The 26,509-nt window shown below is 42.1% G+C and overlaps 1 protein-coding gene across 1 annotated transcript in view; it reads right to left on the reverse strand.

Annotated features, from left to right (window-relative positions):
- The window catches only part of LOC138763648 (protein Niban 1-like), a 145,050-nt gene that overhangs the window by 69,025 nt on the left and 49,516 nt on the right, over positions 1–26,509 (reverse strand). The window contains exons 2-5 of the mRNA XM_069938166.1: positions 26,374–26,504; positions 14,393–14,524; positions 9,018–9,132; positions 7,835–8,002 (exon numbers count right to left, since the gene is read on the reverse strand). Of these exons, the coding sequence (XP_069794267.1) occupies positions 7,835–8,002; positions 9,018–9,132; positions 14,393–14,524; positions 26,374–26,504 (546 nt within the window). The remainder of the gene's footprint in view (positions 1–7,834; positions 8,003–9,017; positions 9,133–14,392; positions 14,525–26,373; positions 26,505–26,509) is intronic.

The following is a 26,509-nucleotide window of genomic DNA, read 5'->3' on the forward strand; positions in this document are numbered from 1 at the left end:
TGTCCAATATCAGATTTGATATTGAGTTCAATTTACCCAGTGGGTGAGAGTCAGTTGGCAGACACTGCAAAAAAGTTACATTGCAAATGATGTTACAAGAATCAATGAATAAAGAAGAACTCTTGTGCATCTTTCTTTGGCTCTTGGTCAGGTTGTTTAACACAAATTGATGTTTGAGGAAATGATGTCAAGCAGGATACATGCTTGGTCTATCTCATGGTATGTTTTTAATAACTATGTGCAATGGATTATAAATAGCAGCTAAGCACAGTTTTACTTTGCCCAATAATGTGTGACTTATGTACTATCACAAAAGCTATTCATGCCTCTCATTGTATTATCAGAATTTATTTTTGTTCCTCTTGATTTGTAGATTTCCTCAATGGAGCATTGACTGATGCCCGTGATGTTGCAGGCCTAGTTAACAACCCTCTTGACGCTTCCATACAAATCAAATTCACAAACATGCAAGATTTTCTTTTCAGATTTCTCTCCCATGGATTTTTTTCCCTCAGTTTCCCCACATTACATATTATATCTTGGCCATGAGAGAATCTTCTCATGTTTCTATCATCTTGAACCAGCATTCAGGTACAAGTGGATAACTTGACCTGACCCTTCTTCAGACCTCCACTTTAATTTTTTTTCATGGTTAAATGATTATTCAATGTATAAAAAATTGTGATCATGAAGCCACATCCTAGTGCATCATATTGTCCATGATTCTTTCTCAAATCCAATGTTATCTTCTAGGTTCTCATGTCTTCTTTTTCTTTGGCTTGGCTTCGCGGACGAAGATTTATGGAGGGGGTAAAAAGTCCACGTCAGCTGCAGGCTCGTTTGTGGCTGACCAGTCCGATGCGGGACAGGCAGACACGATTGCAGCGGTTGCAAGGGAAAATTGGTTGGTTGGGGTTGGGTGTTGGGTTTTTCCTCCTTTGCCTTTTGTCAGTGAGGTGGGCTCTGCGGTCTTCTTCAAAGGAGGCTGCTGCCCGCCAAACTGTGAGGCGCCAAGATGCACGGTTTGAGGCGTTATCAGCCCACTGGCGGTGGTCAATGTGGCAGGCACCAAGAGATTTCTTTAGGCAGTCCTTGTACCTTTTCTTTGGTGCACCTCTGTCACGGTGGCCAGTGGAGAGCTCGCCATATAATACGATCTTGGGAAGGCGATGGTCCTCCATTCTGGAGACGTGACCCATCCAGCGCAGCTGGATCTTCAGCAGCGTGGACTCGATGCTGTCGACCTCTGCCATCTCGAGTACCTCGACGTTAGGGGTGTGAGCGCTCCAATGGATGTTGAGGATGGAGCGGAGACAACGCTGGTGGAAGCGTTCTAGGAGTCGTAGGTGGTGCCGGTAGAGGACCCATGATTCGGAGCCGAACAGGAGTGTGGGTATGACAACGGCTCTGTATACGCTTATCTTTGTGAGGTTTTTCAGTTGGTTGTTTTTCCAGACTCTTTTGTGTAGTCTTCCAAAGGCGCTATTTGCCTTGGCGAGTCTGTTGTCTATCTCATTGTCGATCCTTGCATCTGATGAAATGGTGCAGCCGAGATAGGTAAACTGGTTGACCGTTTTGAGTTTTGTGTGCCCGATGGAGATGTGGGGGGGCTGGTAGTCATAGTGGGGAGCTGGCTGATGGAGGACCTCAGTTTTCTTCAGGCTGACTTCCAGGCCAAACATTTTGGCAGTTTCCGCAAAGCAGGACGTCAAGCGCTGAAGAGCTGGCTCTGAATGGGCAACTAAAGCGGCATCATCTGCAAAGAGTAGTTCACGGACAAGTTTCTCTTGTGTCTTGGTGTGAGCTTGCAGGCGCCTCAGATTGAAGAGACTGCCATCCGTGCGGTACCGGATGTAAACAGCGTCTTCATTGTTGGGGTCTTTCATGGCTTGGTTCAGCATCATGCTGAAGAAGATTGAAAAGAGGGTTGGTGCGAGAACACAGCCTTGCTTCACGCCATTGTTAATGGAGAAGGGTTCAGAGAGCTCATTGCTGTATCTGACCCGACCTTGTTGGTTTTCGTGCAGTTGGATAATCATGTTGAGGAACTTTGGGGGACATCCGATGCGCTCTAGTATTTGCCAAAGCCCTTTCCTGCTCACGGTGTCGAAGGCTTTGGTGAGGTCAACAAAGGTGATGTAGAGTCCTTTGTTTTGTTCTCTGCACTTTTCTTGGAGCTGTCTGAGGGCAAAGACCATGTCAGTGGTTCCTCTGTTTGCACGAAAGCAGCACTGTGATTCTGGGAGAATATTCTCAGCGACACTAGGTATTATTCTATTTAGTAGAATCCTAGCGAAGATTTTTGCCTGCAATGGAGAGCAACGTGATTCCCCTGTAGTTTGAGCAGTCTGATTTCTCGCCTTTGCTTTTGTTTTCCGCCCTGCTCCAGCTCCCTCAACAGCCCCTAAGGCTAGAGCTGGATGAGGTTCCCACCCTGGATGAGACATATAAGGCAATCGAACAACTGAAAAGTGGCAAAGCAGCAGGTATGGATGGAATCCCCCCAGAAGTCTGGAAGGCTGGCGGCAAAACTCTGCATGCCAAACTGCATGAGTTTTTCAAGCTTTGTTGGGACCAAGGTAAACTGCCTCAGGATCTTCGTGATGCCACCATCATCAGGTTCTCATGTACCGCATTTATATTGAACAGGAATCCAGAAGGTTTCAACATTTCACCAAGTTTATCCTATTTCTGTTCATCTAAGAAGCAATCCTTGATTTATAATCATGTTAATTTTATATCTGTAAAAATTATCTGTTGCACACCCTTTATGTAGCCTCACTGTCTGGTACAGAGGTCCTAATGCTCAGGACAAGAAAAAACTCCAGAGGATTGTTACCTCAGCCTGCAAAATCACAGGCACCAGACTGCACTCCATCGAGGACATCTACATAGGCAATCTCTTAAAAAAGCAGCCTCTTTCCTCAAAGACCCCCACCACCCAGACCATGCCCTCTTCACTCTGCCACCATTAGGAAAAAGGTACAGGAGCCTGAAGACCAGCACAAGGACAACTTCTTCCCCACTGCCATCAGATTCCGGAATGATCAATGAACCAAAGACATTGCCTTACTTTGACTTTTTGTGCACTATTTTTATTTATTTTTTTAAGGTGGTTTATGTAAATTTTGCTCTGTGATGCTGCCGCAAAACAACAAATTTTGTGACTTGTTTGTGGCAATAAATTCCGACTCTATTCAATTCTGCTGTTCTCGTTTGGAAGGATGATCTCCAGGATGCAGGAATCTCCAGAAGAACCTGCCATTTTGTGTGAAATTTCTGTGTTTATAGCAAGGCCCAACTTTTGTTTCAGTTGCAAACAGATTGCTTTGCATTTGCTGAAGGGACACAAACAGAAAATACCTCTGCCTCCTTTGTATCAGGCAGCTGCCCAGTTCAAGAAGGAAATGATCAATGTGCATGTCCAAGGATCCTCAGAATTTAGTTGCTCGACATTCAGTGTCCCCAAGGCACCTTGTACAGAATGAGGACCGTTATTAGTTCCTTTCAAGCATTGTTTGAAACTGTTCAAACAACAGCAGCTGTCGGAAAAGAGGAAGAGCTATATGTTGGCTTTGATCAATGGTTGGAGGAAATGATGCAAGGCCACCCTCAACTGTTAACAGCCCGAAATTTCCTTGGAATCTGTGGAATTTTCCAGAAAAGGTTTTGGTGACAATCCCAGATGACAAGTTTTCTCTGAGATTAGTGTTGACTTTTTCTGACCTGCACATAAACACCTTAAACAAGGCAGGCGAAATGCCATGCTGGATTCTGGACTCTTCTTGCCTCATCTATTGACCAAGTTCTATCGAACAGCTCACTGTGCTACAGAATTACAGGACAAAGGGAAGCCGTTCAGCCTTGAGCTCATGCTAGCTCTCCAACAGTGTAGTCTATGTCGGCTTGCAAACTTTTTCTCACCACAGTGGAACCTGCCTCCACCACATCTGCAGACAACACATTCCAGGTTCCAGCCACAAGATGATAAAAGATTTTTTTTCATGTTACTCCTAATTCTCTTTCCCTTTATTTTATATCTATGATTCCAGTCCTTGTCCCCTCCAAACCCCCATGGTCCATTGTGTAGCCTGTCAGATTTCTAGCAGATTCCTCCTTAGACTTCTCTTAAGAAAACAGTTTTGCAACTATAATCCTTCATCCCAGAAACCATTCTTGTACATCCTTTCTAAATACTTTCATATCATAGATTCATACAGGACACTAGTGCACACTTCTGACCCAACTCATTCAAACCAAATATAATGTTTACTCTCATTAGGTCTAAATCCCCCTATGTCTTTCTTTTTTCATGTCTTTTAAACCCTATAATTGTATCTGCCTCTACAATCTCACCTGGCAGCTCATTCTAGATATTCACCACCCTCTATGTGAAAGATTTACATCTGAGACCTCCTTTAAATTTCTCCCCTCTGTTGTATGTGGAGGAAACCTGGCCTCCTTGCCTGTCTTGAATGTATGTATTGTGGGTGGTCACGTGTCCTTCCTGTCTGAAACTTATTCGGAAGTCATATCACCTGTCAATCAAGGTTGGATTCCCACCACTCATCAGTGCACATTTGGCTAATTCAAATCATCTTGGGTCATTATTGGCGAAGCATAGAATAGCACCAGATATAGTACCAGCACACAGCACATTCTCTCTCTCTGCCTCATAATCCAAGCCTCAGACACTGCTCCATGCCAGGTCGCTACTGTGGACGTCACTGGAAGGGTCATGGGTAAGGTGCGCACTACACTGAAGCTGAGCCATAGTATTGCGATAGATCAATACTTGCAGTAGAACTGCGCACTTGTTGTTTAGGGAACCGGGAGCGTGTGTAAGAGTCCCTGTTTATATTGTGTGAGCAGGTTCAAACTGATGTCCGAGGTCAACTTCTATATCGTTGCTTAAGTGAAACAGTGTGCGTACTGCGTGCGAGCTGGGTCGAATATATACTTACCGTTGTCGGAGCGAACTGATGTCTGAGGTGAATGCCTGTATCATCACTTACGTGAATTAGTAATTGTGTACTGTTTAACGTTCTCCCATTTATTTCCCTTGTGTTAATAAAAGTTGCATGTGATTGTAACACATGTGTCCAGTCTTGTCTTTCTGTGTACCCACCAAACCTGAAACACTTCCCAACACAACACACTCTCACCATAAACTGAGCTCTCATGGGCATCACTGCCCTGGAAAGATGACTCAATCTATCATATGATTGACCTTCATAACTTCATAAACTTCCTTCTGACCTCCCCTCAGCCTTCTATATTCCAGCTTTTCTTATGACTCGGACCTGCATTCCAGGTCACATCTTGGTGAATCTCTTCTGCACATCCTTGCTATAATGTGTACATAACACCCCAGCTTTATAAAGGCTCAGTATAACATCCTTGCTTTCATTCTCTGTTCATCTACAGATAAATACTAGAATTGTACACATCTTATTCATAATTTTGCCAACCAGCTCTGCCACTTTCAATGATCTAAGAATATATACCCATCAACCTCTTTTCATACACCCCTTTTAAAACAGTACCCTTTATTCTATATTGCCTCTCCAATTTCTGCCTACCAAAACGCATCATCTCACATTTCTCCACATTGCACTTCAACTGTTATGTCGCCACTCTAGCAGACTGGTTAATATCCAGCTGCCATCCATTACCGTCTTCCTTGCAGTTCATGATACTGCCAAGTTTTGTGTCATTCACAAATTTAGAAATTGGCTCACTAACATTGTTTAAAAAAAAACCAATGGCCTCAGCAGTGATACTAGAGGAATGTGTCTATTCTACTTCCTCATCTGAAACACAGCCATTCATTATACTAGCCAATTACAATTTTCCCCCTACAAGTCCCTTAATTGATCCACTTCCCTCCAAGATGACTATTAATCCTATCACAGATTAATGTTCCTTAAAGATGTTCCACCACTGAGTTTAAAATTATTCAGCTTGTAGTTGCTGTGCTATCTTTAATCTATTTTTGAAGAAGAGAGCAACATTTTTTCACTTGTGAAAACTTAGTCTCCTAAAATCCACAACCTGGGGTTTCTTATGAACTTGTTTCTTTTTGTGAGAGAATCCCTTTTTAATCTCTTTTCAAGATACTCTAATAAAATGCGACAAGCAAGGATTTGAAGGTTGTTGCAGAGTCTCTCGTGGAATCATTTTCATGGGCACTTTCCCAGAAATATTTCTACATGTCTGATAAATTGAGGGAAATGTCAAGAGGAGAAAGCAAGCTCTCTAAACAGATGTGAATTCAAGGGATTCAAGCACATAAGATGGAGTTTCAATTACTTATTTTTTTCTCACTGGTGTACGCTGTGGATTATGTCGATTGTCCAGCTCCTGCTGTACTCAGCAGTTTGTAAAGGCAACAGCTCATTACCTAACAGCAAAGTTCATTCATCTGATATTGTTTCCTTTTCTTACAAAGATATAATGAAAGTCTGGGATTGGCCAATATAAACTGAAACAATAAAATGTTAGTGTCTGAGCAACTTGTCATGCTGCAATTTGGCCATGTTTATCTGCACAGTAAAGCTGCAATTACACTTTTCCCAAGGAGCTCTAGTCAGAACTGGGAGGAACACACAACATAATGACACAAATACACTTGTTACAAACAGGTTTGTTACAGTCGATTGCACCGAAAAAGACAAATGAATCAAAAAGAAAATGATGACACTTCCTCCTTGCCAAAGATTGAGAACCTCTGAATGCGTGTTACCTTCATCATCAGAATATGTCTACGCCCTTTTAAACTGTTTGACAAGGCCACCATCATTAAATATGCCATTGCATAAATAAATGATCTTCCTTGAAGGTTTGCACTGGAATCTTGTAATTGCTTGGCATTGGCAGCATTCAGAAAGCAGTTATTAGTGTTTTAATTTGTTTTCCGACATTCCTTACAAGACGCAATTATCAATAATTATCCATTATTTCCTCCATATTTTCCATGGCCTAGTCTTTACAATATCTGCTAGCTCAGTTGAAGATCATTAAGTTCACTCACTGGGCAAAATTTAACAATGTTTCTGCAGATTCAATTATGATATAAAAGAAGAAGGTAACAGTCACAGTTGTGACTGTAAAATGGAAATGGTCCAATTTGTTATAACATATAACATCTAACAATTACAGCACGGAAACAGGCCATTAGGCCCTTCTAGTCCGCACCGAACCAAACACCCCTTTCTAGTCCCACCTCCCTGCACAATGCCCATAACCCTCCATTTTCTTCTCATCCATATACCTGTCCAACCTTTTCTTAAATAATACAATTGACTCCGCCGCCACTATTTCTCCCGGAAGCTCATTCCACACGGCTACCACTCTCTGAGTAAAGAAGTTCCACCTCATGTTACCTCTAAACCTCTGCCCCTTAATTCTTAACTCATGTCCTCTTGTTTTAATCTTTCCTCCTCTTAACGGAAATAGTCTATCCACATCCACTCTGTCTATCCCTTTCATAATCTTAAATACTTCTATCAAATCCCCTCTCAACCTTCTACGCTCCAAAGAATAAAGACCTAATCTGTCCAATCTCTCCCTATACTCTAGATGCTTAAACCCAGGTAACATTCTGGTAAACCTTCTCTGCACTCTCTCCACTCTCTTTATATCCTTCCTATAATTAGGCGACCAGAACTGCACGTTTTCAGTTTATTTTGAAATATGCAAGAACCTGATACAATACTGATTTCTGGAGTGCACCAAGACCATTTACTTTGAGTAGCAGAGGAACTAAGACAGCTAGAACCGTAAAAGAGCAGCGTAATTCATGTGTAGTTCTACCTTGGTTCATCAAACATACCGTAGTTGAGGTGACGGATGCAATCATTAAGCACGGCGCTAAATCCCTGTTGTGTCTCCTCATTCTCGAAACAGAAGTATCTGTGTTTTTGAAATGGGTGCCACAGATACACTGGGTACTGGGTGTGGTTAACGAGAAGACTCTGATTACTATCTTTCCCACTGGTTCCTGAAAATGTAAACACAGGGTTGATGTTACTTAGAAAAAGGGAATAAATGTGGGGCAACATTTCAAACACCTCCAACCACAATTCACATCTCCATACATGAAGCTATCTCAGATGACACACGTGCCTATCACATGTTTCAGCATAATACATCAGAAAATGCATTATTTTGTTGAGCAACATGATGCTTCAGGAAATCAACCAACTGTTCCCACATTCCTATGCGTGTGAGTTGGCGTTACTCCCCGTCCTATACTCCTTTTAGAAAATGATAAGGAAAGTTATAGCAGGTTGTCCTCGGAGTGATCATCATTCGGTATTCAGGCCTTCACAGCACTTCATTGGAGTGGGATGTCCACTATGTGCCTGTCCTATATCTGACTTTTATAATTTAGGCACATCTAACAATGGCACACAACCCATCATTTGCCATTTGCTCCCCAATCTAATTCTCCTCAATCTTTGCCCCACTCCACCCTCACCCTCCACACCAGACCTTCTGATCACCATCTAATTCCTTTTCCTCAGGCTTGGTGACAAGAATGCACCAATATATCTGCTATTGTCCATACCCAATATTTAATTCTTCATACTGCAGGTTGTAAAAATGTGAACTCAGTTGGAACTTGTGTACATCTTTGTGGTACTTGTCCGTTCATTCAATGGGCAGACTGATAACACTTCAGTCAGAGAGAGGCTAGATTTTTGCCTTGCCATCCACAAGTAAAACTAACAATGCTGCATTACAGAAATTGGTTATTTTCTTTGATTTTTGAAGCCCTCCTTGTGAATGTGAAAAATAATAAGCCTTGACCATGTAGTCAATGTAGTTAAGGTTAGTCCAATCTGCCTAACCATGAGAGGTTTCTTGAATTTGGTCATCATTATGTTTTCAATAAACCACTTAGGCCTTTGCAGGCTTGATTTGAGCAGACTTCCCTGACAGGAGGGACCACTTTTTTCAGAATGATATAAAAGTAATAATAGCTATGTGCAATTGAAATGTCAACAACTCACCACTTGGGTCAGGGAAATATTTATCCACCAGTAGGTCATACTCAGTAATGGATGTCAGCACCCTGCAGCCAGTTGGAAGCAGTTTACATTTTGGGCTGTTTCCTTTCTGGTAGGCCTGACGTAGACAAGCAACACACAAAGAAAAAATCAGTGCCCACAGCAAACCTTCCACATATTAAACATTGATTTAAAAACAATAAAATCTTCAGAATTACATCTCCATTCTCGTTGAGTACTAATCTGATGATGAGCTCTTATAACCCAGGCCTGGATCACCACTGAGCCCACAGTGAGCTGTGAGCAGTGAATGAGCTTTCTGCTGGTGCTTGGGGGATGGTTGCCTGGAAGCCAAGGGAGCAAAGAATGCTCTGGTGGTGGACCGAAGGAATTTTGTAGGGCCTGAGGTGGCATGGATATAATCCTGTTGACCCCATTCCTGATACTCTGGGTTCGCTAAAACCTTCCTAAACACATTGAACGTTTTTCTACAATTTCTAGGTCCCTTTAAGAGAGATTGGCTCCAACTGTTAATTCCAGAGAAAAGTCGGACTAACATGTAAAGTGTATATTCCACACATTTGTTCCTGGAATTTTTTATTTCAACAGCAAATTATGAGGTTAATAATCCCAAAATAAAAGCTACCGATCTCACATTCTGGAAATCTATCAATGAATACTGAGGCTGCTTTTCCTTCAGATTTGTCTGTTAATTACTACCAAAGTTTTAGAAAGGTTAAACAGGCTGACATGAAATTCTAAAAACCACCATCAACATTATTTTGAACAGAAATAAAAATGATATGGATTTGTTCAATAAATATTATTCAGCTCGAATTAAGATCATTCTCTTCTCATTACACCAAGGAAATCCAATGACAAAATGGCACAAGCAGAACCAACATATATATAACATGATCAGAGTAATTACTGACTGATTTCTCATCCAAGTTGAGAGGAGCAGTGGTGACGCATTAAAAAATATATACTGTTTTGATACTATAAATAAATGTAGAGAAAGATGAGTACCAATGGATTGAGAGAGAATTTGATTGAGGTATTTAAAATTATAAGGGGTATAGATAAAGTTGACATGGAGAGGCTTTTTCTTTTAAGAAAGGGGGAGATACAAATGAGAGGATATGAGTTGAGAGTTAGGGGGAAAAAGTTTAGAGGAAACATGAGGGGGGGACTTCTTTACTCAGAAAGGGGTGGGTGTGTGAAACACGCTTCCAGTCAAAGTGGCGGAGGCAGGCTATGTATATGTATATGGACGGGAAACAGTTATGGGTTGAATGTAGGTCTGTGGGGTTAGGTGGGAATAAATGTTTGGTATGGATTATAAGAACCAAGTTGGCCTGTTTCTGTGCTGTAATTGTTATATGTTTGTGTATATTATGAATAAAGCATATCAATATGCAGTGTGAGTTAGGTACCACAAGATATTAGACTATTTAACACTGCAAATATAAAATGTTGTTTATCACAGTGATAATCTTGCTGTGGAGATCAGAGAGCCTATAAGAATAAGACTCTGTATCCAGCTCTTGCCACTCACAAATTAAGCTTGGGGCTCTGCTTTTAATAATTATGAGTGTTACATTTGAGTATAGCATTCATGCTCTGCTGCAGCAGATCAAATGTGTAGAGCAGGGGTGTCAAACTCAAATTCACGGAGGGCCAAAATTAAAAACTTGGACTAAGTCGAGGGCCAAACTAAATATTTATTGAAAATTTTCAACAACATCTGCATGTTTTCTCTTCTTTCAACATATGTAATGTTAAATTTTAGGATATAACTTTAGGAGGATAATGTTACAGGTCAGGAGTAGGTAGCTCCAGTTCACCCTTTGCTTGACCTGAGGGAAACATATTTGGTCCCTGTGGAGATGTAGTCAGCAATCACAGGCTGTGTCCATTTTGGCCTGCATCAGGACTCAGCATTTCCTGCTCACTCCTCAGGCTCTAGGCCTCTATTCACCCTCGACCCACCATCCCTCTACCTGACCAGTCCTTTACCCAACCTCTACTCACCCCTCACTCCACTCGCTCTGCCTCTACCCACCACATACATGCCCCTCTACTGCCTCTCCCCTCAACCTGTTCCTCCCTCTACCCATCTCTCACCCTCTAATCACTCCTCCCCTACTCGCCCTGCCCTTCCCCTTTTACCTCTTCCCTATCCACCCCTCTTTCTACTCATCCCTCCCTCTAACTGCCCCTCGCACCACCATAACTTCCCCTGCCCATTACTCCTCACCTACACCCTCTGCCCACCCCTGCTTACCCACCCACTCAGGCCCAGCGCGCTGCCGATCAGCCTTTGCGGACAGCCACCATCTCTCTCTTCACGTGCAGGGCCGAACCAGCTGTCCCTGGGGTCCGCGCGGGTGCAAGCGCTGAAGGCCGTGGCGACCGGGAGAAGTGCACTCGCGCTGTGGAAGGGCCGTCTGGTGCCAGTTGCGGGGGGCTCGCGCTGCCCAGGGGCCGTGCGCAGCCTGCCATGCCCGTCGCGCCGACAGGAAATCACAGGCGCTCGCCAATCCGCGGCACCGCTCGACAGGTGGGAGAAGTGACTGGTTGTGCGGGGAGCCTTCCAACTGGCTTGCCGGCTGGTGACATCGACAGACTCCTCGTGTTACAATTTCTCGTGTTACAATGGGGAAGGATGTGCAATGAAGGGGGAGGATGGTGGGGGTGACATTACCAAAAAACAGCATCGGCTCTCGCTGCAGGGCGGGCCACCTCTAATACATTTTTGAAATGATCTTGTGGGCCAAATATAATTATATCGTGGGCCAAATTTGGCCCGCGGGCCAGAGTTTGACATGTGTGGTGTAGATGAAAGAAGAAGATGGTGGAAGTGCGGGTGGGGAACACTTTAGGAACAATTACCGTAAATCTGCAAGTTTTAAGGTCGATAAGGTTGGTCCTTAAGTCAAGGTTGTACTGGGGGAAGGCTGATTCAATAGAATGAGAGAGAATGTAATACAAGGAGATTAAGAGCAGATGCTTGCAGGTAAAATGACAGATGACAAGAGGAAATCTTTGAAAAGAGGGTTAAGTAAGAGTTCAGATTCTGCATTTTCCGGTAAGAGTGAAGGCCAAAAATGGTAAGATTAAGGAACCTTGTGTGGTGGTACACCACCGGCCTACTGCAGGGGGCAACCTCTGTACCTGCGGGAGTGTAAGGGGTCAGGACAACACCTGGCCGGCTGTCAATCAGTCAGCCTGAATGGATCAAGCCCCACCCGGTCAGGTGTCAATCACCCTCTGGGATATAAGCCTGCACCGGCCTCCCGAGGCCTCACTCAAGAGTTGCTGCAGCCACAGCCAGCCTGGCTCTGTGGAAATCTTTGTGGATTAAAGTCTGTTGTACAGTCTTTATCTTTGTGTGTGTCTGAATCTGGCTAACCGTGCACCACACCTTGCATGACAAATGCTATTAAATATTTGATCTGTAGAAAATATTGAAAAATATGGCAGGTATCAGAAACTGAAATGAAAAAACTTTAGAAAGAAACTAGAAAGATAAAAGGTCATCACAAAATATACTTGGTAAGTGAAATTAAGGAGAATGTTAAGACATTGCAGAAATATTACAGGAGCAAGAGGATAGTAAGGGAAAGTGGATCCTCAAATAACCAACAGAATAATCTATTGAGGAGTCAGATAATATGGGCAAGGTCTTAAGTGTCTTATCTGTATTCATCAAGAAGATCATAGAAGATAGCGAATTCAAGGAGAGATCTGTGAATAATCTGGAGGAGGTCAGCATTAAGAAGGTTGAAGTGTCGAATATCTTGAAAAACATTAGGGTTCATAATTCCCAGTGCTGGACAAGATCTATCCTGGGTTGCAATGGGAAGCAGGGGAAGTGATAGCTGATTGAATGATATGCATCTTGTTAACCAGAGGTAAAGATGCCAGCAGATTTGATGATTGCTTATATTGTTCCTATATTTAAGAAGGGCAGCAGGGATAAGCCAGGTAGTTACAGGCTGCCGAGCCTTACTTCAATGAGAGGGAAATTATTGATGAAAACCCTAAGGGATAGGATTTATAATCATTTGGAAAGACAGGAGCTAATCATGGTTTATCATTTTGGTTTTATGCAGGGGAAATTCTGCCTCACTAATTTGACTAATTTTTTGAGGAGGTAATCAAGAAGAATGATGAAGGGCAGGATAAGGCATTTGGTAAAATCCAAAAGGTTAAGGTACATGGAGCTGAGCTGAATTATTAGATCCAAAATTGATGATACAATAAAACCTCATTAGAACGCGGTAGTTGGGGTCCAAGATTTCATACCGCATTACAGCCGAATCGCGGAACAGATGCAGATATGTCATGATACAGGAAGCAGGAAAACAGAATACTGTGACTCAAACCGTATAATAAGACCTTTTAAGACCTTTAAACTCCACATATACATCTTGTTAAAGAATCATAGGAGTCCATTTTGGAATTTGTGGCTATTAGCCACTGTTAGCCTGACATCCAAAAATCAATGTTTGGGGTCCACAGACTCCCGCACTATAAGCGATTCCGCAGATTAATGAATCGCGTTCTAACGAGGTTTCACTGTAGAAGGCAGAGGGCAGGGTGATCTAATTACAAGTCTGTGACAGGGATGTACTGCAGTGATCAGTGTCACTGATCAGTGAGGCAGAGTCCCTTGTTATTTGTAAAATTTATAATGTCTGCTATAATCCACTGAAAGTGGCAATACATAAATTGGGTAATTAAAAAGTCATGTTTGCCTTCATAAGTCAGGGAAACGCACATGAAAATTGGGTTGTTATTTTGCAACTTTACAAAACATCAGTTGGATCATACTTGGAGTATTGCGTGCAGTTCTGGTTGCCTCACTAGAGGAAGGATGTGGTTGCACTTGAAGAGTGCAGTGAAAATTCATCAAAATGTGGCCTGAACTGTAGGACTTTAGTTATGGTGAAAGACTTGAGTTTGTTTTCCCTGGAGCGAAGAAGGTTGAGGGGCGATTAGATGGCAGTTTATGAAATAGGCAAAGTCATGTAGATAGTCAGAATCTTTTTACAGTGGTAGGGGGCTATCAAAAACAATAGGGCACAGAATTGAAGCGAGAGGAAGGAATTTTAAAGTGGTTTTGAGGGGAAAGTTTTTCCTCAAACACAGAGCCCGGTTGATATCTGGAACTCACTCCCAGAGGAGGTGGTGGAGTCAGACTCAATCACCACAATTAAGACACATTAGAACAGACACTTGAATAGACAAGGCATAAAAGGATATGGACCTGATACGGGATTAGGTGGATGGGCAAAGAGGGCAGGATAGATGTGGAGGTCTGAATGGATCATTAGTGTGCTCTATAACTTATGACATCAGGAACTACTTACGTCCGTGTTTTCATAGCATTCAATGCTGTTATCATTTTTTATAACCACATATCGGTCTTTCCATTTCTTGAATTCTTCCACATACTGTATCACTGTTTGTTCATGGATCACTTTCCCAGTTTTTACAGACTCCTGAAAGAAAGCATCTTGGCTCGAGAGCATAATTCACAGAAAATAATCACTTCATTTTAAATTATTTGAGCAAACTTTTAGATAATGAGAAAAGTTGGCAATACAACTGTGTCAAACACCAATGCATAACTGAGCAAACAATGTGCTGCAGGGGGTACAGGATCAGGCAGCATCCATGGAATGTCAGCATTTTGGATTCAGACCCTCTGTCAAGACCAAATCTTTATCGAGACATAAATTCTTGCTGCTGAGAATCAAGGATGTGTAAATTTCACCTCATGCTTCTCCCAGATTGAAAGAGGCCAAACAGGGAGATGCACATAGTGGCCCTGGAATACTTTAGTGGGAAGTAGGGAAAGCATCAGTTTGTTAAATCTTGTAAATATTAGTTATGAGGGAAGGACCAACAATAGCTTGGATTCAGATCTCATATAGAAACATAGAAAACATAGAAGATAGGAGCAGGAGTAGGTCATTCGACCCTTCGAACCTGCTCCGCCATTCAACGAGATCATGGCTGATCTTAAAGTTCAGTACCCTGTCCCCGCCTTCTCTCCGTAACCTTTAATACCCTTATACTGAAGAAATAGATCTAATTGCCTCTTAAATATATTTAATGAACCTGCCTCTACTGCCCTCTGTGGCAATGAATTCAACAGATTCACCACCCTCTGGGTAAAGAAATTCTTCCTCATCTCGGTCCTAAATGGTTTGCCTATTATCCTCAAACCATGGCCCCGGGTTCTGGATTTTCCCATCATTGGAAACATCCCATCTGCATCCATTCTGTCCAGTCCTGCCAGAATTTTATAGGTCTCTATGAGATCCCCTCTCAATCTTCTAAACTCCAGCGAGTACAATCCCAATTTGAGCAATCTTTCCTCATAAGTCATTCCTGCCATTCCAGGTATCACCCTGGTGAATCGCCTCTGCACTCCCTCCATTGCGAGAACATCCTTCCTTAGATAAGGTGACCAAAACTGCACACAATACTCCAGGTGTGGTCTCACCAAGGCCTTATACAGCTGCAGTAAGGTATCCTTGTTCCTATACTCAAACCCTCTTGATATGAAGGCCAACATACCATTTGCCTTTTTAACCACCTGCTGTACCTGCATGCTCGCCTTCAGAGACTGATGTACAAGTACCCCTAGGTCTCTCTGCACTTCCCCATCTCTTAATCTATTGCCATTCAAATAGTAATCTGCCCTCCGGTTTGTATTACCAAAGTGGATAACCTCACATTTATCCACATTGTAGTGCATTTGCCATGTATCTGCCCAGTCCCTCAATTTATCCAAATCACACTGGAGCTTCCTGACCCCCTCTTCCGTGCACACAACCCCTCCTAGCTTAATGTCATCTGCAAATTTGGAGATATTACATCCAATCCCCTCATCCAGATCATTAATGTAAATTGTGAACAGCTGGGGTCCCAGTACAGATCCCTGTGGCACCCCACTGGTCACCGCCTGCCACTCAGAAAACGAGCCATTTATCCCAACTCTGTCTTCTACCTGTCAGCCAGTTCTCAATCCATATCAATACATATATCTCCCCTTTTAGCTCTTGATACTAGGCCAGCCAAATTTTAAAAAAAGTGTTAAAAGAAAAATGTTAAAAATAAAACAAATTCACCAAAGAAATAAACCCAAAAATGAATAAATAATCCACATTAAAAAAAGCTCAGGTGTCAGTTCCTGTTACTCTCTGAAAGCAGTAACTTCAGGTGGACCATTAATCATACATCAATTAAAGCAAAAACTTACAAATAAGGGCATCAATAATGGAGTTACCACTATTGAATGTGGAATTAATGAAATGTTGCTGCAAAGATGTTCATTGTGGTTTTTCTAGTGAAGCAATGAGCAGATCCCAAAGAGTTCATTAGAAGTGCTCAATAGAGGAAGCTTTCACCAAAACACAAAGTTGCTAAAACAAGCAAGCAGAAACATTCTTACACCAGTTAATGAAATTTCTGTCAAGCATAACTTGAAAATGTCTGCATTTCTATGCATCTAATTTGCTCAGACTACATTGGGATAAAAATATTTTTCAGTGCAATGTCTACTCTATAAATGGATACAATTACTCAGATGCAGATCTCATTTGTATTCAGATATCAACCCGATGACTAATCTGCCTCAAGCAGAAGCATCTTATCAGATGGAAAAAAAAACCAAATGTTATTGATTACAATGTCTTCTCTCATGTTACCCTTGGAATTTGGAAAGATATTTTGAAGAGGACAAATTCAAGTGCCCATTTGAATCTTCTGATCAGAAGCTGAAATGCTACAACTGGATACACCATCATAATGGTCTGTGCAAAAATGCAACATTTATGTGCATCCAAATTTTCTATTGGTTTGCAACAATGGCCAATGTAACATTTTAGAAGTAATACGTTCAATGATCCTGATTAGTCAGAAAAAGAGATGGAGATGGTGCCATTGAGTACCTTCCCAGGATTTCTGGGGCATTCGGAGGAAGGAAATGGGGCTACATTACTGATATGCCAGAGCCTAGTTCAGAGATACAGATGGGAGTTGAAGAAGATTGGCGTTCCAAGCTTCCTATTTCGACTTTCCTCATGTTGCATTTCAGACACAAACTTACTGTAAATTAATTTTGAGGAAACTAGTTATGGGATTTGTTGAGAGAATTCATAACCAGAAAACTGTCTACAACAGATCATGAATCCGAAAACAAGATTGAACAATTTGTATGTGTTTCATCTTGTATTTGTATGGGTGAGTTCTTAGACAACACATGAATGAAGGAAAAGGTTATTTACTTTAAAGTTGATGTAAACATCACATGAGGCATGCCTTGAGGCTGCAAGCTTCCATTATAGATCTTACATACTATGTGTCCGCCCCTGCTGGCAGCGAAGTCTAATCAAATAGTAACTATAATCAAGGCCTTGCTAGTGTCCATGCAAACACGATCACCATCATGACATCGCTCTTTCTTAAAACAAAAGTAGCTTACTTTTAACTAACATGTTTTCTTTGTATAACTCTGCAATTTTAACTTTAACATCAAGAACTTACCTTTTCATTATTATCAAAATTGTTAACATTTTTTAAACTTGCTTTGTGTGTTCACATTTACATACACTAAAACTTGAAGAGTGAATAAGATAGCACTACTTCAATCTATAACAGGAGTCTTTAAATTTGCTCAATGAGCCTCTTAGGAGGAGTCACGTGTCTTGACGATCTCCTGATTGATTGTCCTTGAATCTAAGTTGTTGTCTCAAATGATGTCTTCTCAGATGTGCATTCAGGTTGTTCAACAGTATCTGTCTTTCCATCTATTGTGACTGGTCCCATCTGAAGATCTCAATGATTTCTTCACAGAACAGCACCTTCATCTATCTGAATGATGTATGATCTTGGTTGGACTTCACTAAGAACAGTTCGCTTCTGAGTCCATAAGTTTGTTTTGTCTTTTAGCCTTACTTGGTCACCAGTGTAGAGTTCTGGTAGGTTTTTTGTTCCTCTGTCAAAGTAATACTTTTGCTTTCCTTTCTGTTGTTCTTTGAATTTTCTCACTTTATCCCCCTCTTTTGTTTTTAGGAGATTCTCCTGAATGGGTAGGTTTGATCTTCACCTATGTCCCATAAGGTGTTGTGCTGGTGACATTTCACACTCAAGTGGCATTATGAGGTATACTAGCATGCTCTGGTAAAAGTCCGTTCCACTGTCCTTTGCCTTGTTCATCAGTCTTTTCATTGTCTGTATTGATTATTCCACTAGACCATTGGATTGTGGAAAATGAGGACTTGACGTAGTGGGTAAAAACTGTCGGAACTTTGAACTGCAAAACTGGGGTCCATTGTCTATGAAGACCTCACTTGCCACACCATGTCTGGAGATTATGGCTCTCATACCTGTTATTACAGCATCTGCAGTGGTGGTGTTCAGTTTATACATCTCTGGATGCAGGGAGTAATAGTCTGTGACTACAAGATAGTTCTTCCCTTGACATTCAAGTAGGTCAGTGCCTACCTTCTGGTAAGGTCTGTATGGTGCTGTGTGTGGCTTTAGTGGTTCTGCAGGATTGCTTGCTTGATATTTCCAGCATATTGTACAGTTTAACACTTCACTTGTTATATCATTGTTGATTCTTGGCCAGTACATCACTTCTCCTGCTCTTTTCTTACACTTTTCGATTCTGAGATGTCCTCCATGGATCCTTTTTAGCATCTCTTTTCTCAAACTCTTTGGGATAAGGATTTTGCTTCCTTTGTAGATGATGTCTTCAACCTCTGATAGTTCCACCCTGCAGTTCCAGTACTCTGAAATGCCAGGTGAGCAGTCCTGCTTCATGTTAGGCCATCCATCCAAGATGTTTTTTCTCAGTTGTCTCAGTGTTTCATCTTTGTTTGTCTCTGACTTTATGAGCTCCATTTTTGCATCTGATATGGGCAGTGCACTTGTGATCATGTCCATGAAGGCATTCATGTCTTCATCCATTTTGGTGTTTGCGGGCTCTCTCGCGTCAACAGCTCTAGACAGCATGTCTTTTGTGTACATTAGCTTACCTGGAGTGTACATCACATTCAGTGTATAGTGTTGCAGCCTTTGTACATCCTTTGGTACCACGATCAATGTGCTTTTTGTCCTTGTTTCATTTTGACCATGCATTCTCCTTGCACTGGTATGTTGGTACCTGAATATCCTGTCACCTTCACTTTTGTTCCATACATCTTTGGTCTTGGTCAACCTTCTTAAAATCAGTCTCTGATATTATATTAATTTGTGCTCCAGTATCCAATTTAACTGAAATGTATATGTCATTCACTTTTAATCTCAACATCCAGTCTCTGTTTTCTTTCTTGTTTTCAGTCACAACATCTACATAGAATTCCTCTATCTCCCTTTCATTTAATGCATGAACCTTGCTTTGTTGCACTTAGTTCCTACAGCAACGGGCATAATGGTTGCTTTTGTTGCACATATAGAATGTTTTACCATATGCTGGACACTTTTTTGGTAGGTGTGTTCCGCATCGACGACATGACTTTCGATTGTCCCTTTCATTTTTGTTCACTGGCTATGCCTCTCTTTCTACTTTCACGTGCTTTTTGTTAAACGGTTTGTATCTGTTCTTGCTCACTGCATCCATGTTGCAGCTAGTTTCACTGAACAGCTCTTTTGCCTGCATTTTTACAGTTTCTGTAGCCCTACAGAGTGCTATGGCTTTTTCCAGGTCTAGATTTTTCTCTCTTAGCAGTCTTTCTCTTAAACTTATCTGGAATACCACACACAAGTCTGTCTTCTATCAGCAAGTCGGTCAGTCCACCAAATTCACATACTGATCAATACTTTCTTCCATTTTCTGTACACATGTGAAATAACTGTGCCTCTTAAATGTCACGACAATATGCCTCAAACTGTTCCATTATTTTTTCCAGTTTCATTTTGTCTCCTTTAGCAGCAAATGTGAAGTTATTTTACATCTCCAGGGCTTCATCACCCCATGACATGTAAGAAAACTGATGCTTTCACTTTATCATTTTTCTCGTCAGCTCCATCTGCCATCAAATACAATCCAAAAAGTTGTTTCAATCACCGATCAGTTGCTGACTTTAGATTTTCCTTTTAAAGTATTTCCTTACAATTTCCTTCAGCCCACTTCTGACACCATGTCATTGGTGAGGTCAGGTTTGGAATATTGTGTTCAGTTCTGGTCTCCAAATTATAGGAAGGATATAGATAATGTGGAGAGGGTGAAGAGAAGATTTACAAGGATGTTGCCTGGCTTTGTCATCTAGAGTAAAGAAAAAGATTAAGGAGTCTGGGACTTTATTTATTGGAATGTAGATGGTTGAGAGGGGATTTGATAGAGGTATTTAAAATTATGAAGGGAATAGAATAGATAGACTAGATGTGAGTAGTCTCTTTCTTGAGGGCAGGAAAGGTTTGAATAAGAGGGCATAAGTTAAGGGTAAAGGGGCAAAACTTTAGGTGAAATGTTAGAGGATGCTTCTTCACTCAGAGAGTGGTGGCAGAATGGAATAATTTTCCAGAGGAGATAGTTGTGGCAGGATCCTTTCTGTCATTTAAGAGAAGGTTGGATGTGTACATGGATATGAGAGGGTTGGAAGGTTATGGGGAGAGAGTAGGAGGGGGGAACTAGTAGAGTTGTTCAAATGAACCGGTGCAGACTCGAAGGGCCAATATGGCCTGTTTCCGCGCTGTAAACTGTTATATGGTTATGGATTCATCTTGTATTCGTATGTGTGAGTTCTTAGCCAACACATGGATGAAGGAGAAGGTTCTTAACTTTAAAATTGTTGTAAACAGCACATGAGGCATGCCTTGAGGGATCTTACATACTGTGTGTCCACCCACTGCCAGCAGCGAAGTTTAATCAAACAGTAACTATATTCAAGGCCTTGCTAGTGGCCATGCAAATGTGATCACTATAATTACAGTATGGAACAATGGATCCATGCTTCTCTCACAAAAAGTTCTGAGGCAGTTAAGAAGAGCATTTATCTTCTGTTTTCCTAAATACATATCATTAAAACAGGTTAGCTAGCTATTACCATATTTCTGTTTGTGGGAGCTTGCTGAACAAAATTGACTGCTCATTTACCACAATAGAAGTTATGAGCTATATTCAAAGTACACTTCGTCCTTTTATTCTTTTCTCAGTAGAAGCAGGAGAATCCTGTAATCACTTGTGGAACAAAATAATCTAATATGATCAAGAGCATTCATACTTTCTTAATACAATTGGTGGGCATTGACACTACATTTAGTCTAGACAAGGTTGATGCAAAACAGAAACAATTTTTGCCAAGGACCAAGTGGTTTTTGGAAAAATGATAAGTCACCCAGAGAAGAATTGTAGCTGGAACTATCTCCAATGTGAAACTAAGTGGACTCTGGCCATGTAACAAACCAGAGTTGAGAAACAGGAAATTCAGGCAAGAAAATAAGGTTTCCAACACAGTGGACAAGGAGCTTGAAGTTGATTGGTGCCAGCACAATCTGTTGATGGTTATGCAGGGGAAGACTTTGGTTTGGCTTGTCCTTTATAACAGTAGGTTTGTGAAGAGCAATGAGGAAAACACAAGGTGATGATAGGACACAGAAAAAAGTTTCATAAGGAGAGGTGCTAGGTTGAATAGGGACAAAGTGGTATTGGAAGCCAACTGAATGCAGAATGGAAAGCTCAGACCAGAGCTGTTAAAATTGTCATTTAGATGAGCAGTCTTGATGTCTACTGAAATCATTATCAGAGATACTGCTGAAAACCTCACAAGTAGACCATACTTGTCACCTTTGAACTACTGGAGTTTCCTTGACCAGGCAGTTATTTTGCACAGTAGAAGATATCAAATAGGGAATGGACTCCATCAACATCAATGGGAAGCTAACCTATTGTTTTTAATAATTCTGCCAGAGCTTGTGTATTGGTCAAGAATGTAATTAGCAGGAAAAATTGAGCCAGTACATTCTAAAGGTTAAATTTATACCTTCTCAAATAAAAATATAAACATATTCACAGTGAGGTCCCATTCTTGCAATAATAGCAATCAAATAAACTACAAATGGCTGTCAAGACTTTGACTTCTCCACTCAATACTTTCACTTGCTGCCACCATTGAGAACCATTCTTCAACTCTAAGGAACGTCCACTGTGATGCTGTGCACTCTTGCACCACCTTACAAACACTTAGGGCTGCAAGTCCCAAGATGCTCTATTTCAAAGCAACCCAGGGTCTGGAGTTCACTGAAGGAAACTGTAAGGGAAAAGTCCAACCCTGACCTGGCAGCAAAATTACAGAATTCAGAAATATGATTCTAAGTCAAGTGTTGCTCATGAGCAGGTTCACAGGAGGTTCATGGGAAACACAGAGTCCGATAATTCATGAAGACAAGGGCACACCAGCACTTGATGTGAAAGCATTGACCCTGTTGGAGTTAGTTTGAGTTAGTTTGAACAACTGAGCAGGATGCCTCATCTATCTGGAGCATTCACTGAGAGTATGAAGTAGTTGGGGAAGAGCTTGAGGGAAGTGGAATGGGGGAGAAATGGAATCTTGGATGAATCACAGAAAATTTAACCGTTTTCAGCTTCAGATGAGCAATACCAACATTAGAGGGTTCAAGGATCCTGCACAACATCGCTAGAAGCGAGTTCGAAGAAACACACAAACTTCAGGGGGGCCGGCAGGCATGTTCTTGTAAAAGCGATACAGAATGTTGTGAATGTGGTATGGGTTTTGAGGAGGAAAGTTGGTGTGACAAAGTTGACTTCTTCAATGTAGGGGAACTTAATGTAAGTTTCATCTTGAAATGTCCTTTTAGTTTCTTTCTTCACTCCTAGCAGCAGAGCTGAAAGTGGAATTTGTGAATAGGGACCAGAAGCACCACTAAAATTAATGTCAAGTCTCTGAATGAGTGGCCACAAATCTCTGGTATTAAAACGGATACTGAATGAACATCACCAGATTAAGGGTCATATTAATGTGCAATGTCATGTTCAGTGCCAATATCCATGGAAGATTTGAATAGCGCAACAACATCTGCCACAAGAGGTGGAACCGTGGCATGGCAATGAAAGAAACCTTAAAGGATGTGGTGACATGAAGGGATTGAGTTGGACTAAAAAAAAATTTCACAGGAACAAAGGAGTCTGAGAGATGACATGATAGAGGTATGTTAAATTATGAGAGGTAGAGATAAAGTGAATAACCAGTGTTGGTTTCCCATGGTATGGTTGTCTGATACTAGAGGGCACTGATTTAAGGTGAGTGGAAGGAGGTTTAAAGGGAACCTGAGGGGTAAATCTTTCACACAAAGTGTGGCTGGTGACTGAAATGAGCTGCCGGAGAAGGTGATAACAACATTTAGGAGGCATTTCAACAGGTACTTGAATGAGTAAAATATTGTGGGATACAGAATTAATGGAGGCAAATGGGATTTCCAAGATTGAGCATGGATGCAATGGGCCTGTTTCTGTGATGTACAACTCCGTAATTTTAGGATCTCACTGCATAATAGTGTTTCTCTGCTGAAATTTGCAGCTCTTGGTTATCATTGGATTTGTAGCGACTACTAAATAAATACACATACACAGGTTTAGTCAGCAAACACTGTTCATCCGAGCTTGCTTCCTCTCATTTTGTATCCATCCTGGTCTGGGTTTCATGAGACCACGAGTGACGTCACCACGTGCTTACCACTAATCTGTGGGGCTGGCATGTTTAAAGTAACACCATGGGAGCTCCGCATCCTCTAGAAAGAGGCACAATGGCTCACAGCATCGCATGCCCGTGGTTTCTTGCCTAGGTGAGTGAGCAATGACCCGGCCCGCGGATCTACACGTCCACTTGGTGAGCTGCCCCAGCAATGGTTCGCAATACCGTACTACATGGCCACTCAGCCCGCTACAAGTCCGCTCAGCTCACTACACTATCCCCACCAGAATCATCGCCGAAAAACAGATGAACTGGCTGCACGCTCATTGGGTGGACGCTCTCTTCTCCTGGGCTGGGGGGCAGTGAATAGGGGAAGTAGGGTCCACACTGTCCACACTAAATAGTTGTGAATGCCCCCCAATGTTCAAAGTATACACAACCCTGTCCCTTTTAATTATGCAAAAAGGGTCATTTTATGGCCGTTGCAATAGTGCTCCTGGAGCCTGTCTATGCACAAACACAAATTCAGTGTTGAGGAGAGGTGGAGGCACATGCTGCTTGGGGGGGGGGGGGGGGGGGTTCCATGCCAGTTGTTTGGAATGGGTTTCCTTGCTGCAATGTTGTGTCAAAGTTGCTAAAGCATGTCCAGGTCAGAAAAGCAAGAGTTGGAGGAGAAGTGAACATCACCTGGAACTGTGAGAACTGAACCATAAACCATCTCTACGGATGATGCTGGCATGTCTTCCTTCAGGGCGGTGCGCCCTCCCAGCAGAACCCATGGCAACGCATCTATCCAATTGGGGCCTTTGAGTGTGGACTTGAGTTGCTGGTGGAAACGTTCCACAAGACAGTTGGATTGTGGGTGGTATGTTATAGTTATATATAACCATATAACAGTTTATGGCATGGAAACAGGCCATCTCGGCCCTACAAGTCCACGCCACAAAAGCGCGCAAGGGGAGACCATAACACAGAGGTGAATTGCGGTCTGAAGTGACATGTGTGGGAACTCCAAATCTCGAGATACAATTGGCAATGAATGCTCTGGTGCATGTCTCAGTGTCACTGGATGGCAATGGGGTGGCCTCTGGCCAGCACGTGAATCGGTCTATGACCTTCAAGATGTATCTCATGTTCTTAAATATTATCAATGGTCTGACTAGGTCTATATGCACATGTTCAAAATGCCGGCATACCACTGGGAAAGGTTGGAGAGGTGCCTTGGTGTGTGCTTGCCACTAATCTGTGGGGCTGGTGTGTTTAAAGTAAACACGATGGGAGCCCTCCGCCCTCTAGAAAGAGGCATAATGGTCCAGTGTGCCACTACTCGGCTTGCCACTCTGTGTGCACGCAGTTTCTTGCCCAGGTGAGTAAGCAATGACCCAGCCTGCGGATTTACCCGTCCGCTCAGTGATCCGCCCCGGCAATGGTTCGCGATACCACTCTACGTGGCTGCTTGGCCCACTACACGATCACTCGGCCCACTACAGATTAACATTAAGTTGAAGAACAGGACCAAAATGTAGGATATACCTCAGAGTCAGTACACCTTCTCACAAATAATAAAAACTAATATTCTTGTCAGAGGCTACAAAAGGGTAGTCTCTATTCTTGGTTGTTGATCACTTGTTAAAACCAATATTCTTGATATAATGTGTGAATCTTTAAAGACTTTGAACTCAATGAATTCCTGACGTGACAAGTCATGCAAATAACTTGCCACTATCCAGGTTTTAGCTTGAATCATTCAAATCTCATGCAAATGGAAAAATTACTGGAACAATATCTGGGTTTCCAGTGACAGTTGTGGCAAAGGATCATTCATGATGAAGATGTCTTCAGTTTGAACATATGTAACTTTGGTGTCTCTGGTGTAATCTGACGAAGCGTCATTGTCCATAGACATTGATTCCACGCTTCTTTGTGGAATGACCAAAACAGTGAGAATGGGAATTCCTTGGGAGCTGAGAGGATATAAAAATGCAAGGGATTGGGATGACCTAAAGGCATGGGCTGCTATGAGCATTGTTTTTGCTTGTCCCTCCATTGATAGTGGTTGACCAGCTGAGTAGTTCCAGCATTTCCAGCTTGTGTGGGTTCTGCTGCTGCCATGATGGAATATGCCCACAAAAAAAATGGCTTGGAGTCCAGCATGATCCATGAACTCTCTGAATGCACGTCACTGTGGCTGGTTGGGTGGATGTGGTGAATGTCTGCCAAGCTGCCTGTCTCCCCTCTGGCGAGCCTTGCAGTACTAACATTGGCTGTGCATTATCTCTACTGTTAAGGACACTCCCCTTGGATATAACTGTATATGCATCTATTGTCTTTCATTATTGTACCATGAGTTTCTGCTAATAAAAGCCATGATTATAGTTTGACCGCATCGTCTTTGCCTACTTCATCAACTGGCACTTCAATGGAATCACTGTTTATACTGTTTGTATGTGTATGGCTGGCCCGTCCTTGCTGAATGTACCTGTGGCTCCTCCCCCTTGGTTCCCCTAATAAAGGCAGCAATGCCATTACCCATCGTCCAGAACAAGTTCGGGTTAGAAACATGAAAAGGTGCCTTCTGTTTATGGCATTAAAAACCTATCAGTCAGGTAACTTCTAGTCGTTGGAGTTATTGATAGCGCATCAGATAAGTTTTTCAATGGCATAACGCACATCTTGTACTGTACCTTACGATGAAGGAGTTGGGGTTGGGCCTCTGTGTCTTGTTCTACTTCACGTCGAATGTGATTGAAGAAGGTCACAGGATATTGCCGCTGGTAGTGAGGGCTGAAATTTTTAAGCTCTGCTTCAGTTTTGCCTGAA

The sequence above is a fragment of the Narcine bancroftii genome, chromosome 5, assembly GCF_036971445.1.
Source record: "Narcine bancroftii isolate sNarBan1 chromosome 5, sNarBan1.hap1, whole genome shotgun sequence".
NCBI lineage: Eukaryota > Metazoa > Chordata > Chondrichthyes > Torpediniformes > Narcinidae > Narcine > Narcine bancroftii.